This window comes from Temnothorax longispinosus, unplaced genomic scaffold, assembly GCF_030848805.1.
Source record: "Temnothorax longispinosus isolate EJ_2023e unplaced genomic scaffold, Tlon_JGU_v1 HiC_scaffold_19, whole genome shotgun sequence".
Lineage (NCBI taxonomy): Eukaryota > Metazoa > Arthropoda > Insecta > Hymenoptera > Formicidae > Temnothorax > Temnothorax longispinosus.
This window is the reverse complement of record NW_027270003.1, coordinates 210,949-228,068: the sequence shown is the minus strand read 5'-3', so window position 1 is coordinate 228,068 and position 17,120 is coordinate 210,949. Positions and strand designations below refer to the sequence as shown.

The window sequence follows — 17,120 nt, the reverse complement described above, 5'->3', positions numbered from 1 at the left end:
GATTGAAAAAATTTCGATACCGGCTTCCAAAAGATCGGTAACGAAAAATTATACACTTTATAGCACTTCCCGGAAAATTCTACCCCTGTTTGATCTACAATTCTTTGAAATTCGGTGAATTATTTCCCGAAAAATTAGAAAAATTAGAAAAACCGGTTTTCAGAAAATCGGTAACAAAAAACTATACACATAGTGGCACTCCCCGGAAAATTCTACCCCTATTTCATATACTTTTGGTAAAAATTATTTGAAAAAATTTCGATACCGGCTTCCAAAAGATCGGTAACGAAAAATTTGTACACTTCATAGTACTCCTCGGAAAATTCTACCCCTGTTTGATCTATAATTTGTTGAGATTTGATCTATAATTTGTTGAGATTTGATCAATTATTTTTCGAAAAATAGGAAAAATTAAAAAAATCGGTTTCCAGAAAATCGGTAACAAAAAACTATACACATAGTGGCACTCCCCGGAAAATTCTACCCCTATTTCATATACTTTTGGTAAAAATTCGGTTCAGGGGTTTGGGCTGGGCGTAGTCAGTCAGTCAGTCAGTCAGTCAGAACAATCGTGAAAAAAACACATTTTACCCCTTTTCACCCCCTTAGGGGTGGAATTTCTAAAAATCCTTTCTTAGTGGATGCTTACGTCATGAGAGGAATACACCCTCCAAATTTCAAGTCTCTAGGTTCAGGGGTTTGGCCTGGGCGTTGATGAGTCAGTCAGTCAGTCAGTCAGTCAGTCAGTCAGTCAGTCAGTCAGTCAGGACATCTTCCTTTATAGATATATATAGATATATATTGTATATAGGTATAAGAAATAGTTGCTTGTTACGTATACAATGTACATGCAGATGTAGTAGTAATACCATTTCTTGGCTGCTTTCGCAACGTGGGTCATTTTGATCGGCTTATTACTTATTTCTTTTAACTTTAGCGTACATTATGCTTTAATATTTGATGCGGACCCCAAATGCAGAAACATGTCAAATTAATTGTACAATTAATATTTATTATTTTTTCAATACAAATTAGAAATAAATCCAACACTCACCAACAGACGATAAAACTTGACCCGGTAAAAAATGAAATTTATCTGTACTGCCTTCATATTTTTTTATATAAAAAGGTTCATTAATATAGTCTTTTTCTATATCTAAGTTTGAAACGTCTGTTATTGGCACGCATAAAACTTTCTTCGATTCATCACCAAAAAATCTGATGGCCACGTGCATTGTATTACTTTCGTCAGCCATAACCTATGAATAAAAAATATTAGTTTACATATGAGTTACATATGATTTCGTACAAGTTTCTATATATTATGACTGCAATATTAATAAAATGTTATACTTACGGATTATACTTTAATGAAAATGCTTAATCAAAATTTCCATAAAACAATCGTTACAAACACACGTATAACTTCGCGCATTCATCGGGTGGCTTTTGGTCCGGCGGACGTTCGTGCACGATGCCACCATGGTAGAAATACAAGGGTATGCTCTTGCGCATATTTCCGAACCCAGCCAATCAGCGACTTGTTCAAGCTTACGTCACACTGAGCGGCACATTTAAGCAGCGAATCTATAATAGTCATTTATAAAAGCATTTTGAGCGGACAATATGTGAATACAAAATAATGTTGATCATTTATGTGAGAGAAAATTCTGTTTTATAAATAAATAAATATATATGAACAAAAATATATAAATATAAAAAACGCACGTGACATACGGATAAACGCTCATCGTTTCCCGAATTTGTCTCTCGTTGTAGATGTTAGAAACGTTATTGTTATTTGACGAATTTTATAATTATTTTATGTGGATTTGTCTAAATATATGATATTACAGAAAATATTATTATTATTAAGAAAAAAAGAATTGTGTGCATTGAATAAAAATCATTGCGACGTACGGAAAAATTTCACATAAAACGAGATTTTAATTTCCAGTCATTTATTATTAAAATTCTGCGAATTATTAGTTTTAATCAAAACTGGTCGGAAAACGATTGGAAAAGAATTGTCAGCTGAGACGCAAAACAAAAATATATTGTGGCGTACGACATAAAGAACTATATATGCAGAGGAAAGATGCAGATAAAAGATCAAATAACAATAAATGCAAATATTTAATATACAGGTTTTTTATTAGTAAATTTTGACATCTTTCTTCTTTTTTGCCTGTGATTTGCGATTGCAATCGCTCGGTTCATTTCGCGCAGCCTAATATATGTCCTAGTCCTAATGAGGCATAGTAATGCCTCTCTCGGTATTTTAATTTTCAATTGTGGTTCTATTATTTTTGCTAAGTTTTGAAATATAAGATTTTCTTTATTCAAACTGGATCCGTGATATTTAGCAAACTCAATATTCATTATACGAGCACATTGTAATAATTTGTCACTCGGATACATACATTTTCCTCGCGAAATAACTTGCAGCCAATCTTGGTCACCCGTTGTTTCCAATTGGCGCGTTTCAATACCTAATGTTTTATCTGTGCTTTTAAATCTAAATGCTACGTATCCGGCTATATATTTTAAACCCTCTTCTTCGATAGCCTCGCTAATATTAAAATCTTCTAATTTCTGTAACAATTGTTCTTCCTCATAACTTGGAATAATTGCGCACGAATCCAACGCAGAAGGTTCATATGCTTCATCAAAACATATCTCTTCTTCTTCATAACTAGTTATAGTAGTAACTTTTTCGTCAACATAGGACGCAAGCATATCCGTTAACACGGACTCTTCGACATCACAGCTAAGAGGAGATACAAAGATCGATTCGTTCGATTTGCTTTCTTGAACATTACATTTATCTGACAACACATTACTAGAATGTTTGCCTAATATATAACGCTTTAATCGGTACTTGAAATCTAATGGTGTTGGATGATCGTACGCACACCCCATTGAACGTATAAACGAAAAAAAATTTTCTAACAGATCTTGATTAAGACGGTAAGTTATCAAATACGTAATAGGAAAATCAGAAGTACCATATTGCTCTTGTAAGTACGGTAGCAGTTGTTGTAAAGAGGTGTTACTGAGTATAATACCTTTTTGAAAGGGCAGCAAAGTTATACGCTTTCCTATCCTAGTTTCTTTGATAAAAGTCGTCATGTTATTCAAAATTATATTCTGTTCTTCAATATTTATACCATACGCATTTTTTCCTGTATATTTACCGTACATATATTTCGAGTTAAACACATCGAACCAGTCATTACATAGTCTGATAACATACGCAGTTTCTTGCCATGATAAGTTCGAAAGGTAACCTTTATGACCGCACCATTCTATCGCAGATGCTGTTGTGTTTGATAACACTTGCGCAGCAGGAAGAACTTTCTGTCTCTCGGAACCTTGTACTTGTACATGATACTCAGTGATTTTATAGCTCGTTTTTAAATCTCCTGCGTTAATAGAAAGCAATTTAAGCAATATTTCCTTAACAATAATTTTACCCTTCCAAATAAACCCTTGATCCAGAAAATGATTCCTTATCAGCTTGAGAAGATGCGGTGCATCTGCGAAAACAAACACTTTTAAATTATCGCATACAGGATGTTGAAAATAAGACTTTTTGGGGTGCATGCCTATTTCTAATTGTGACCATAGTTTAAGATTGCCCGGGCCCATATCACTAGTAATTGCAACGACTGTATAACCTGCATCATGCAATTGTGATATAATATTATTGAGAGTTCTTACATCCATTGCTTCATCGTACTGGTAATAAACAGGTTGTTTCCAAGAGGCAAAAAGGCTTCTTACCATCACACACTGACAAGTTTTATGTGGACCGATAACTTTTTCTACTTTACGATCTATCGCAACTTTGTTGTTTATATAAATCTCGTCAAACGTTAACACAACCAATCTTTCAATATCTGGCATGCATTTTCGTTTTGCAATCATGCAATAAAGTACGGAGGATAATATACCAGGCTCGACATTGACTGTACTTGCCCACCTTCTTAGTGTTGAAAGGCCTGGAAGTGGCATTTGCAAAACATTCTTCATATAACGATATGCCTTTGGGCTGACACATCGCAAGGATATAGCACGTGCGATATCTTCAGAAGACCACTTTATTTTCCGCAATGAAGGATTCAATATCATCCGTATTTGTCCTGGACTAAACATTTTTCCCAATAACTCCGTCATTTTTTGTTCCATGAGTTCTTTATCGTCTTTTGGTTTTGTTTGTGTTTTGTCTATTGTTTTTTTCAGTGCGGCTACCTGGGCTTCTAGACGACGTCTGAAAGCATAAAACTATATAGTGCTACTTTTAAAACTACACCCAGCAAACCAGAACTATATATATTTATGTATTAGTAATATAATAACGATATGTAATGTCAGCACATTTATGTGGTTTGTTATGTAACTGTGTAAATATGGTTGAGCTGACATTACATATCGATGTTATATTACTGACACATATACGGTTCTTATTTGCTGGGTATACTTTGTGCTTGATGGGAACAGTAATTTATAACTTACATTTGTAACATGATAGCTTCTGTACTGGACGATGCTGGTGTCTGTTCTTCTGTACTAGACGATGCTGCTGTCTGTTCTTCTGTACTGGACGATGCTGGTGTCTGTTCTTCTGTACTGGACGATGCTGCTGTCTGTTCTTCTGTACTGGACGATGCTGGTGTCTGTTCTTCTATACTGGACGATGCTGGTGTCTGTTCAACATCCATCGAAACTTCATTTGATACAGGCAAAGGCATTGTTTCAGCTAACACATTTTCGTTTGATGTTAGTGGAGGTACTGCATGGAGATGCAACGTCGGGATAGCATCAGGATGTATCTTCCTAGTTCGTGTAGGTGAATAACCTAGTAGATGTTCTTGTAAGGGCTTCGTAAAAGCTTCATCAGCAAAATGCTTCGAACATATCCTAGCTGAAGCAAACAAGGTTTAAGATTCTTAAATATATGCTTATAATAATAAACAAGAGAAATCTGTGGTACAATATTAGTTGCTTTCCATTTACATCAAAACTCAGATAATTCTCACTTGTGACGTCATAACTCAGTTAAATGCACGTTCCTTTTGCATGATGGCAAGTGAGATTCAGCTGAGTTTTTATCCACAATCGAGACTGTTGCGATAATCTGGGAACGCACGGTTGCGAGAGATAGGGTAGCACAGAGAAATCAGACCGTTATGTATGAAAGTCGCATTTATTCTGAAGACGATACACACTCGCACGCCGGTAGCTGATATCTGCGACAGAATTCGGAGCAGGAGCACAGGTGATAAGAGAGGGGTGGTTTGGTCTATCCCGGCCCGCCTCGTGCCGACCTCGTGTCAGCATTCCGATCGCGAAAGTTCGAGAAGCGCGAAAACTAATCGTCCTCAACAGAGACCATGTGCTTTAATGAATCTAATAAACTCACATTAAAAGTGAGGCTATGGACCGGTATTATTATTATGCGATAGCTTTGTCACCAAAATAAGCAGGTAAATACAAAATGACATATCTTACCTGAGTATAAAAATACTCACATATCTGAGTGACTCAGATCACTTGAGTGTAAATGGAAAGCAACTATTACTATACAAAAGTACATACCATTTTTTGGTGAAATATTTTCTTTTCCGCATGCTTGACGCCACTTATTACACAGTGCTGGGTCCTTTGGGAAGGAAAAATATTTTATTTTATTTCCTTCGATCTTTCTGGTCTTTGCCAGATAGTTCCCACACCCTTTCACATTACACGTCATTGCGTACACTGTAATAATCACAAACGAATTACTCGACATAAACAGCGAACCGAGCGAACGCAGCCATTGCGAATCACCGAGTACATCCGATTCATTCCGATGCTACACGAATATGACGTAAGCTTAAACAAAAGTGGTGGGAATGCGCAGTGGTCTGACACGGTATGAGCATACCCTTGTATTTCTACCATGGATGCCACGATCTCGTGTCGTGCGCAGACGACGACTGAGTCAGTTCGTTTGTTCTTTTTCGAAGAACTTCCTGAACTGGTGCACACTAGTGCAATAATATATTGCACTAGTTCAGGAAGTTCTTCGAAAAAGAACAGACGGAGTGACAGTGCTCTGTAACCTTAACCTCACAGCGACGAGCCCCCGTCCACACCCGACTCACTCGCACGCAGCGGTTCTTCGCGCGACACAGCGAATATTAAGACATACGAATATTAAGAAAAGAAGCTTGTTTTTCAAGAAATTTCTTCAAGGTTTCTCTGTAATCGCGTAAGTATTTTTATGTGTATTTTCGGAAACCGGGTATAAAAACAACATAACCGAACGATCTGCAGGTGGCAGAACAAGCCTGCGATCAACTGGACGCTACAAATGCTTGGAAGCATTTGTTTCTCCTTCCGTTATTGTACAAAAATTCACCCTTTCATAAAATATGGAACAGAAACTTCGATTGGGCTATAAACATTATTTGCGCTCTTGCCGTATTCAAGACATTAGTCCAAGGATTTTGAGAAGGCGAAATTACAAGCGTAAAAGAAGAGTTGTTAAACGTGTAGTTGTTCTGTGTCTATTTGTAGATTTTTATTAGTTAATTTAATATAGAAATTTAATATAGAAGTTCATTTAATACAAATTATTTCTTAGCAGTTACTGAACATATTCATCACTTATATCAATTTATACATGTGCTAGTTATTACAATCGCTCATAATTAAGTGGCTGTGTAATGTAAAGTAGTACTTGTATAAAGATGCTAAATAATTATTGAGATTTGTAATTACTTCAGTTTCTTATAAATTTATTACAGATTTCTGTATTTAATAAAATGCCATTTACATATGTAATATAATTGCTCCATATATATTAAAATTGTGTAACATGTTATTCATTCGTAATCTCCAAAATGTACAGTATTATTAATGTTTAAATATTAATATCGTATATACACAATAATTTAATTATCACCTAATAATGTCTTACTTATTCAGAGTGTCAGTTGTAAAGATGTTCCCCAAAATATGGATACAGAAACACCAAGTAACGTAAACAGTGAATCTTCTGTTGTAAATGAAGTCAATACTGACGTACAAAAATTCAATGGCAGTGATGCAAACATCAACACAGAAATATTTGAGGTTTGTATTATTCTTTTTAGTATATTCTCCTATTAATATATATATCAATATATATATATCAATATCTAGAGATAACGTATAATATATTATATGTATAATATAATATATTATACATTATGTCAAGAAATTTTTATATATAAAATAACTAAATAAGTTAACGTAAAATCAATATTATATGTCAATTATCTGCTGTTCTACATACATGATTTATGAAAAGCTGACAATTTGTTTTTAACGATGAAACTTTATCTAAAAAAGTTTTCAAAAAACATGAAAGTATTTTTAAATTTGTACATATTTTACTAAAAAAAAGTTTTATCTTAAAAAAATGTATGTACCTACTATTTAGTAATAATGAAATTATTAGTTGATATAAACAAATTTTATTAATTATTATATTTTAAAACTATTGAAAATCTTACAATCTATAAATTGACTTTTGGATTGCACATTTTCTTGAAAATAATTCATTGTAAAAATTTCTAAAACTTGTTTTTCTGTCTACATGTTTTTGTTGCCTCACTTATTTTTGTTTTTAATTAAAAGATAACAAATTTCAGGATCTTTTCACAATTTTTTTCATTATTTTAATTTCATAATTTCTTAAAAGTTCGAAAGTAATGAAATAACAAAGGATAAAGCATATTCTTAGGAAGAAAGAGGTATATACAAGCTATTGTAATTGTTTTCGAAAACCTCTATAATAATGAAAACCTCTGAACACACACACACACACACACACACATACACACACGCACACGCACACGCACATAAAAGCATGCACATTGATACGTTCCCATACACGTGCACGAGTATATATATACATATGTCGTTAAATACCTAGTATACTTTTGGAATTTGGATAAATGTTTCATTTATAATTGAAATTGAACATTTAAAGTTTAAAGTATTTAAAATGTATTACACTTCTATAACATGTTTTTCAGATGAATTGCTCAAGAAATGAAATGATGGAGTGTGATTTAGATTTATTACACGATTTGAGAAACGATGGCAGTGAGGAAGACAAAGATATTCTTCAATCACACTGTTTACAAGATCTTATGTCGAATCCAGAATTTTTCAGTTGCATTCAAATACCTGTGAATAAATCACCAGCTGAAGTACTTTTAATGGTTCTGGAACATGCTTTGAAATATAAAGCATCATTAACAGAAATATCAAGTATTTTGCAACTTATTAATATAATTTTCTCACGGATAATACTCCCTTATACACGGTCGGTATTAGACAGGATTTTAAACCCAAAACGTACATTAAAATATCATGGAATTTGTCCCAATTGTTGTGCATATATGGGCAGTATAGATAATTGTAAATGTTCTGTGACTTGCAATGGGTGTTCCGAAGTTATCGATTTCAACGGTCCATCATCTTCTAATATTTTTCTTATAATCGATCCGTCAGAAAAAATTAAACTTCTTATAGAAGAAAATCAATCATATTACAATTACGTTGTAAAAGAAAGAAAGTATAGTGGAAAAATTACAGATATTTTCGATGGAAAATGTTACAGATAATTTGTGAAAAAATTACCTACTAATGAGAGACACAGTTACGCAACCACAATCTTCAATACAGATGGGGCACCTCGATTCGAATGCTCGCAATATTCTATATGGCCAATATATTTACAAGTTAATGAGCTTCCAGTCGAAATTAGATTAAAGTCAATTATCACTTGTGGAATCTGGTTTGGTAAAAATAAACCGAATATGGCAGCTTTTCTACAGCCTTTTACTCAAGTTATGGAGCAACTGTATACAATAGGCGTTCAATGCAATATTAATAATGAAGTACGCTTAATCAAAGTGTATGCGTTGATCTGCTGTGTCGACTCAGTTGCAAGGGCTCCTATGCAAGGAGTTAAATTATTTAACGGTAGATATGGATGCAACTGGTGTCTACACAAAGGAGAATGGTATGAAGGTTCTACAAGATATCATATTCTCCAATCACGTCCAATCCAAAGAACTGTGGAAAACATGATTGAGTCTATGGAAAAGATTACAAACGAAGAGTTCATTGATGACGTAAACGGAGTGATAGATGTTTCACCCCTTATAAATCTATCAAATTTTGATATAGTAAAAGGCTTTGTCCCTGATTTCATGCACTGCTATCTGGCAGGTGTTGGGAAGCAAATAACTAAACAGTTTCTGAATATTATACCAAAGTCCACAGTACAATTACTTAACACAATGCTTCTAGATATAAAAGTTCCCCATCAATTAGGACGGTCAACGAGATCTTTTGAGGATATAAATCAATGGAAGGCAAAAGAATGGGAAAACATCATTTTATATTACAGCTTGCCGTTGTTTAAATTTGCTTTGGAAGAACGACTGGTAAAATATTGGATTTTAATTGTAGATAGCTTACACTCATTACTAAAATGTGAGATTACATTTGAAGAATTAAACAAAGTTGATGAAGATTTACACAAATTTGTGTATTTAACAGAGAAGCTATTTTCAAAGAAGTCAATGACATACAATATCCACCAGCTGCTTCACATCACTGAAAGTGTTATGAATTGGGGACCACTATGGTGTCACTCTACTTTCCCTTTTGAGTCAGCAAATCATGATAGTCTTCAAGCCATTCATTGTGCTAAAGGTGTTAACTTGCAGATTGTCCGTTACATAAACATGCAGGAAAGTGTACACATTTTACGTAATCACATATATACTAACGCTTCACCATTGGTAATAGCTTATTGTAAAGAGATTACTACGAGAAATATTAAAAACAGCTGTAAATTATCATCGATAACTTATTTAGAAAATGGAACAATTACTGATAAAGATATTGCACAACGTTTTGGAATGTCAGTGTTTACTGTAACATATTGCAGAGCTATAAAAGACGGTTGCCTTTATTCATCATCAGAAAAGAACAATAAACGTTCTGACAATAGTTTCGCATTGTTGTCAGATAATACGTTTATTCGGATAAATACTTTCTTAGTTGACAATACAACAAACAAAGAAATTACTCTTTGTAATATTGTCAACACATCAGCTCCTTTATGTAAATTTATAAATTCCGTACGTAATATTGGCAATGAAATTATAGGAATAGAAACCAGTAAAATTGTTCAAGTTTGCGTATTTATGAAAGTAAATATGAATTGTTATATTTGTACATTGCCAAATTTGTATCATTATTAATACCCTATTAAACTGCACTTTTTAATCAATTGCGTAATAACATGTAAATATTAATCTTTGTAAATACAAAAATGTATTTTTTAAATATACTTTCAAATAAATTGAAATAAAATCATTGTTTATTAATTTAGACTTATAGTTTTCAGAATAAAAAAATTTCAACATTGGCAACAGCCGGGATTTAGTTGCACATTTCGGGCCGATTCCCGAGGCGACGCCTTCTATACCCCCATTACCGCTCGAGGCTCAGCGGCCGAGCCGCCGATCGCTCACGTGACGCGTAATCTCAGGCGAAGTATTCTCGCTATTTGTAGAATAAATTTCAATATACTTTTGTGTTATATGATTCACGCTTGTTAAAGTGTAAAAAATTGAAATTTATAAATGTCATATGTAATATGTATATAATGTATGTGAGGTACAAGAGGGTGGCAGTGTGGTCTTGTGATAAAGCGCCAGACTCGTAATCCCGAGGACCCGGGTTCGAGTCCACCTGACCACAGAAATTTTTAATTCCAAACTGCCACCCCCCGCACGACTGGGGCTCGTGCGGAGAAACTGGGCTATCTTTCGGAGGAGAAATGGATGGTGGTCTTTTCATTGATCATTTCTTCTATATCCGCGATCAGGTCTGTGTTGGTCTTGTTTAAAAATTAAATTTAAAATTGGTCGTCAAGCTTGGGGAGCTTGGGAGTTTTTTTTTTTTTTTAATAATTTAGTAATTTAATAAAAACGCCGCTTGTTGAAGTATAAAAAATAAAAAATAAAAAACTCCCAAGCTCCCCAAGCTTGACGACCAATTTCAAATTTAATTTCTGAACAAGACCAACACAAAGCTGATCAGGGCTGTAGAAGAATTGATCAATGAAAAGACCACCATCCATTTCTCCTCCGAAAGATAGCCCAGTTTCTCCGCACGAGCCCCAGTCGTGCGGGGGGTGGCAGTTTGGAATTAAAAATTCCTGTGGTCAGGTGGACTCGAACCCGGGTCCTCGGGATTATGAGTCTGGCGCTTTACCACAAGACCACACTGCCACCCTCTTGTACCTCACATACATTATATACACATATTACATGTATAAATTTCAATTTTTTACACTTCAACAAGCGTGAATCATATAACACAAAAGTATATTGAAACTTAGTCTATAAATAGCGAGAATACTTCGCCTGAGATTACGCGTCACGTGAGCGATCGGCGGCTCGGCCGCTGAGCCTCGAGCGGTAATGGGGGTGTAGGAGGCGTCGTCGCCTCGGGAATCGGCCCGAAATGTGCAACTAAATCCCGGCTCTTGTCTTTCTCTATATATTCTCTATAATTCTTTTTCTATATATTGATAATTTATGTTTAAAACTGCAAAAACATTTATGTTAAAAAAATATTACAGCTAAATGTATTTTCATTAGATTTATGTTACACTTTATATAAGAAATAGATGTTACATGCAATTTTATATGGCATCGCATGTGATAGGCTGCGTTCAGAACGTCACCCGAGAGCGTACGAGTATACTTCCTTCTCTTTCTATCTCAGCGAGTGAGTATACCCGTGTGTACCCGGGTGACGTTTCCGAACGCAGAGCTTTATTGTATGCGATGTCATATAAAAATTTTTTAATAATATTAAATGATATCTCATATGTGATACTATATGATATCTCATATGCAATATTGATTGAGATCTCGTATGCGCTGTCATATGATGTTTTGGTTGGATATCTCATATGCGTTTTCATTTAAGATCTCGTAAGAGAGATCGTATGAGTTCTCATAAGAGAATTTTCATTAGGGTCGTTCGTTGAAAACGATCGTGATGGATCTTCTGGAACTTTCTCCGATTTTGGCAACTTCGTTAGTATCCACGTTCGCGGTCATCGCTCCCACCTGTCCACAAAACTACATAGAAGACAGTACGTTATCCTTTCTAATATACGTTCTTCATGTAACTTGAACATATAAACTCTTGAACATATAAAGAACAAAAAACAAACTCAATTTCAACTTTAATAAGAAATTCCTTTTTATATCTGCATTTTTTTGCTACATGTATTGCCATACTGAATTATTGTTAATTGCAGTAATAGCGACGATTACTTCATTTGCGCTTCAACAGAGCCGCAATATCGAATTAGTAAACGCCCTGGTGAAGGCGTATTCCATGCTGGTTTACTGTCCGTTAAGTAGTCAATGCGCTTCCGGAGTAGTACTACCAGAACTGAGGCATCTCAAAACGTTGGTAAATCAATGCCTACCTCAGCAAGAAGATGCGGTGCGTTTCTTGCTCAGAAAAGCGGAGTCCAGGCAGTATTTACTGAATGAAGCCAATAGATAGGTATTGAATAAAAATAATTATGTTAATCTAAATATATCTGATCGTGTTTATAATAATTGACGAATTAATAACTATAAGACATACAGATGTAAAGAAATATAAGAAATTTTATATTTTATTACTGTAATTTATCACGCGGTGCAATCTTTCGAACATCCCTCATTATTATAGCGACATGCTAATTTTCTTGGAATTTTTGATTGCCGAAAAAAAGATCTGATCTCGGCAGACCAGGCAGCGACCTGGATTTGAAATTACTATGATTATATAATTGTAATCTACAGTCGCAATAATCCACAGTAGATTTGATAGAATATTTCTGAATATTTCTGAATTTCGATATCTTTGGACCATTGAATACTTTTCTAGAAACATTATGTATCCTGTACATATATTCTCGATAACGAAAAATGTTTAAACGTTTGTAAAAAAATTATCTTCGTTCCAGGACACTCGACGAGCTCCGGGCTTTTCCTATCGATGACGACGGTGAATGTCTGCCAAGGATATGCGCCAGAAGATGAACAAGATCTTTTCAACAGAAAACTGAATCGCCCAGCATGCCGAGTATTTTCCGCAAGAAGTAAACTCCCCTTGTGTCTTATAGCAAGAAATTCTGTGTGAGAAAATCGAGTATCACGTCGGCAAGAGATTCGCGAGTGCAAGCACAAAAAATTGTTGTTAGACATAAATGTATAATGTTGTTTCAACGAATGTTAACTTATTTTTTTATCGCGCTAGCTCTGTGAGTGACGTGTAAATCATTTTGTTTAAATATTAACACGGTCTGAGGGGTTTAGAGATGAGAAAATACGAATGTTTTTTCACGTTTTGTAAAATTCGGGTGTTTATTGTGTCTGCACTCTCGCAGCGTTTGGAATTTTTTCACTTTCTCATGATCCTCTTTAAGTAAAAAAAAAGAAAAAGAGTAAATTCAAAACGCCACGATTAACAGTAATTAATGTTTAATTTCGAAGTCTGTCACTTTACATAGTAATAAACAAACGTCATAGATCATATATCATATCAAATTGTATATCGCATATCCGCATATACATATACATATATATATATATAATACACCAGTGTTTTCCTCGTAGAATAATTTACAAAATCAGACTTTCTAGAAATACAGATATCCTGTTGCGTCTTGCTCCTGCTCGGTTCTGTTTTCCGTTATTTTTTTCTTTCTTTTTTTATATAATCACAGCTTATCCTTATACGTAAAAAAAACATTGCTATTGTATTTTCCTTTTTCCGTTCGATAATTAATCGACACAATCAGAGAGTTTCTCTGAGATATTCGTAAACTGCGATATGAGACTGAAGGTTTCTCTGGGATATTCGTAAATTGCGTCGTAGTGAAATGCTGTGCCAAAGATTCTGGAATATTTATCATAGTAGGTTGCGCCGAAAGTATAAGCTGAAATAAATATCAGTGATATATTTATATGATATTTGTTTTCAGGGAAAGATTAGTTTTTAACATAAATTACAATCCTTGTATAATTTTAATTTAAATATGAAAGGTAAATAAAATGCAAACAGCAGGAATAGTTTTTAGTTGTTGAAAAATGTATCCGGCACAAACGCTTTATAGCTTATATCTATAATATATATGTATATTAACTAAAATTTAATTACTAGCTTACCTTGTTCTTATTACTCATTAGGTCATAATTCTGCTCTAGAATCCGTTTTAATGTGCTATCTGTATCAAGATCATCGCCTGGTTTCATACTGGCTCCAGATTGGCTACTACCACCCACTGTGTTCATCGTCACTTGTTTCACCCATGTAATCAGAACTACTCTCTGTATCCTCTTCTATGTTTACGTCCTATAAATTACAAATGTAATTCTTATAAACTTTTCTTACTTTCGCAGTCCTCGATCTGCAATATCATACGGATAAATTAAATCATGCGGTAAATTAAACCTTTCATAGCGCGGCAACGTTAAGAAAATTACGCCCTCACAACACAATAGTCAATCAGCGTGACACATATTTTTCAAGTTATTGCTACTATCTCTTTCTGTTATTAAATTATAAAAGTTCTGAAACGTCCAAAATCAAATTTGTAACTTAAAAATGAAACTTCCCTTAACATTTCCATTGCAATTCTGCTGTAAGACTGCACGAAAAGTCGTGCATTAACTTTCGGGCAGATTATGCGTTTTCTATTTCCAACTTTGACTATTTTTCTGTTGGCAGAAACTTGCGCTCGTCGTAGTGTAACAGAATTGTAGAAGATATGTGTATGCATTTACATATGACAGAATAGTGCAAGAAATGCGGCAGATGTTTGCGCAAATCGCAGTGCAACATAATCGCGCCAGATTTGTAGCATCGCCTACTGCTACCCATACAGCACAAAATATTTTTAAAATATTTTTTAGGAAGATTAAAATAATTTACAAAAATATTTTTTATATTTATAGCACCGCAGTAGTGTTGGGTAAGCCTTACGTTGCATTGCTGGCGAAGATATTGTCGCGAATGTCATGATTTTGCTTCGCCGGAGGCCTGCTTCTGCTTATATTAGATCCCAACTGAAATTTACTCACAAGTTAGTTTTACCATTATGCGCCGCCTAGCGGCATCGTTGCAAACTAGCACATACAGCAGAATTCAACAAGAATTACGACAGATGCTTGCGTAAGAAGTAGAGCAGCAAAAATACAAATGATTTTGGCAGAATATATACCGTACATCTGATTTATCAATCAAACATTTTTCGAAATTTGTAACGCCAAAATAGACCGTATAGGCGTATAGCCTACATCTTACGAAACTAGCACGAAACTATAACAGTTTCACAATCTCCAGTTAACTTACAGTATATATTTCTATAAATATTTATATATATAACATATATTAAAAACAACTTTAATAATATTGATGATAATTATTTACACTTTATTTCAAAATATTTATTATAATCTTTCAGATACTTTTATTTCCCGGACATTATAATATTTACAAAATATTCAACGTATATATTTTTAAAATATTTAAATTTTTTTTATAAATATTTTAAAAATATTTTATAAATATTTTGTGCTGTCTGGAAGTTTAGTGCGCTCGGCTGTTCTTTTTCTGACGGGCAGATGCTTGCACGCAAGCTTTTTTCGCATTTCTTTCACTCGGATCTGTACGGCAAAAACAAAAATTTAAGCGACATTATACACTTGTAAAATTTTGCTGCAAATATGTTTCAAGAGTCTAGCACACTCGACTGCTCTTTTTCTCACGGGCAGATGTTTGCACGTTCTTTTCGCGTTTCTGCCGGTTGGATCTGTACGGCAAAAACAACAATTTAAGCGACATACACTTGTAAAATTTTGCTGCAAATATATGTTTCAAGCGTCTAGCACACTCGACTGCTCTTTTTCTCACGGGCAGATGCTTGCACGTTCTTTTCACGTTTCTGCCGGTCGGATCTGTATTCAAAACTCTGCTGCAAAAAGCAGTCAAGTGTGCGTGAAGAGTCTAACGCGATTTGCTGTTATTTTTCTGTTGGGCAGATACTTTTATATTGTTTTCTGTGACGTCCTGGGTGATGCAAGGTGGCTCGATCCGGCAGAACGACTCCGTCGAAATCAATTATTATGGGCACTTCTTTTTGCAGTTAAGGAGGTAAAACCCCAGGATAATTAGCTGTTGGTCGGCGATGTAGATTATGGCTCCTTGGATCTGTCGAAGGTAGGTATTCAATAATCTTTATCTTTCTTTTGATATAAAAGAGTATGATATTTATTGTAGAACTTTTACGATACAAGTGGCTTATGTGGGAGGATGGAACAAGTATAAGATATGTGACTTTTCCTGGCTCGTTCCACACTCTCCATCGAGAAAGTGAAAGATTCCGCTTTTATACAATTTTGGAAACGGTAGTGGGAGGTGACCGCACCTCGTTACAATGAGTCATAGGGCGTTGTCTAGCGGATATGAGTCTACTTCTAGTGGTGTGGCTCGCTTGCTAGCAATGAGTCATAGGGTGGTGTCTTGAAATTCATTACCTTATATGGTCATGCGTTGCGCTCTGCTTCGACATGTCCATATATGGTCTATGCGAGGACTAGATTCACTCGAATGAGTCATACAGGTGACTCATCTGAATTCTATTTCTATTCTCTATTCTAACAGCGATTTGTATTAAGAGCGATACCTTCTTTCATTATAAAATCTCAATATAACTTTTATCATAAAGGAATATAAGAAATCTTTAATATTTTAATTTTAAAATGTGCAAATATATGTTGAATATTATTTAAGTTTTTTTAGACATATTTTACATACAGTAGAATAATTCAATAGTACAATTAAAGTCATTATTAGCATGTCTAAAGTATGAAAGATATTGCTCTCTTCGTCTAACAGTTACCATGGTGTAAGGATATAAGGTGTACCATTGCGCATAATGGTTGCTGTTGTACGGAGCAGCCAATCAAATTTTGACCATAAATGTA

General features: G+C 34.5%; 1 protein-coding gene and 3 long non-coding RNA genes across 7 annotated transcripts; 2 read left to right on the top strand and 2 right to left on the bottom strand.

Moving 5' to 3' along the window:
- Window positions 1-2,135: 2,135 nt before the first annotated feature.
- On the bottom strand, window positions 2,136-5,934 carry LOC139823807 (uncharacterized). Of its 3 annotated transcripts, XM_071796297.1 has the most exons (5): window positions 5,602-5,934; window positions 4,695-4,927; window positions 4,519-4,574; window positions 3,986-4,273; window positions 2,136-3,539 (listed from the first exon to the last, which is right to left on the bottom strand). In XM_071796297.1, exons 1-5 carry the CDS (start codon window positions 5,792-5,794, stop codon window positions 3,473-3,475), a joined length of 837 nt encoding a protein of 278 aa, XP_071652398.1. In that variant the 5' UTR covers window positions 5,795-5,934; the 3' UTR covers window positions 2,136-3,472. The 3 variants fall into 3 exon arrangements, with proteins under 3 accessions (XP_071652398.1, XP_071652396.1, XP_071652397.1); XM_071796295.1 differs by having other exon boundaries at window positions 4,519-4,927; window positions 5,602-5,909; XM_071796296.1 differs by having other exon boundaries at window positions 2,137-3,425; window positions 4,519-4,927; window positions 5,602-5,907.
- A 154-nt stretch (window positions 5,935-6,088) lies between these two features.
- Window positions 6,089-10,290, top strand: LOC139823808 (uncharacterized). The gene is made up of 4 exons (XR_011734882.1): window positions 6,089-6,256; window positions 6,322-6,539; window positions 6,976-7,122; window positions 8,070-10,290. It is a non-coding gene; the product is annotated as an uncharacterized lncRNA (long non-coding RNA).
- A 1,278-nt stretch (window positions 10,291-11,568) lies between these two features.
- Window positions 11,569-13,667, top strand: LOC139823834 (uncharacterized). The gene is made up of 3 exons (XR_011734908.1): window positions 11,569-12,226; window positions 12,395-12,648; window positions 13,097-13,667. It is a non-coding gene; the product is annotated as an uncharacterized lncRNA (long non-coding RNA).
- A 172-nt stretch (window positions 13,668-13,839) lies between these two features.
- Window positions 13,840-16,643, bottom strand: LOC139823836 (uncharacterized). 2 transcript variants are annotated; one of them, XR_011734909.1, is made up of 4 exons: window positions 16,180-16,643; window positions 15,118-15,200; window positions 14,301-14,487; window positions 13,840-14,071 (listed from the first exon to the last, which is right to left on the bottom strand). It is a non-coding gene; the product is annotated as an uncharacterized lncRNA (long non-coding RNA). The 2 variants fall into 2 exon arrangements; XR_011734910.1 differs by lacking the exon at window positions 15,118-15,200 and having other exon boundaries at window positions 16,180-16,632.
- Between the last annotated feature and the right edge of the window lie 477 nt (window positions 16,644-17,120).

Excerpts from the sequence above, each read along its gene's own strand:
- LOC139823807 (XM_071796295.1), bottom strand. The coding sequence starts at position 5,794 with ATGTCGAGTAATTCGTTTGTGATTATTACAGTGTACGCAATGACGTGT. Across the intron at positions 4,274-4,518 it reads GAAGCTATCATGTTACAAAT|ACGTCGTCTAGAAGCCCAGG; the intron begins GTAAGTTATAAA and ends TTATGCTTTCAG. Across the intron at positions 3,540-3,985 it reads GGCCTTTCAACACTAAGAAG|ATGCACCGCATCTTCTCAAG; the intron begins GTGGGCAAGTAC and ends TTGTTTTCGCAG.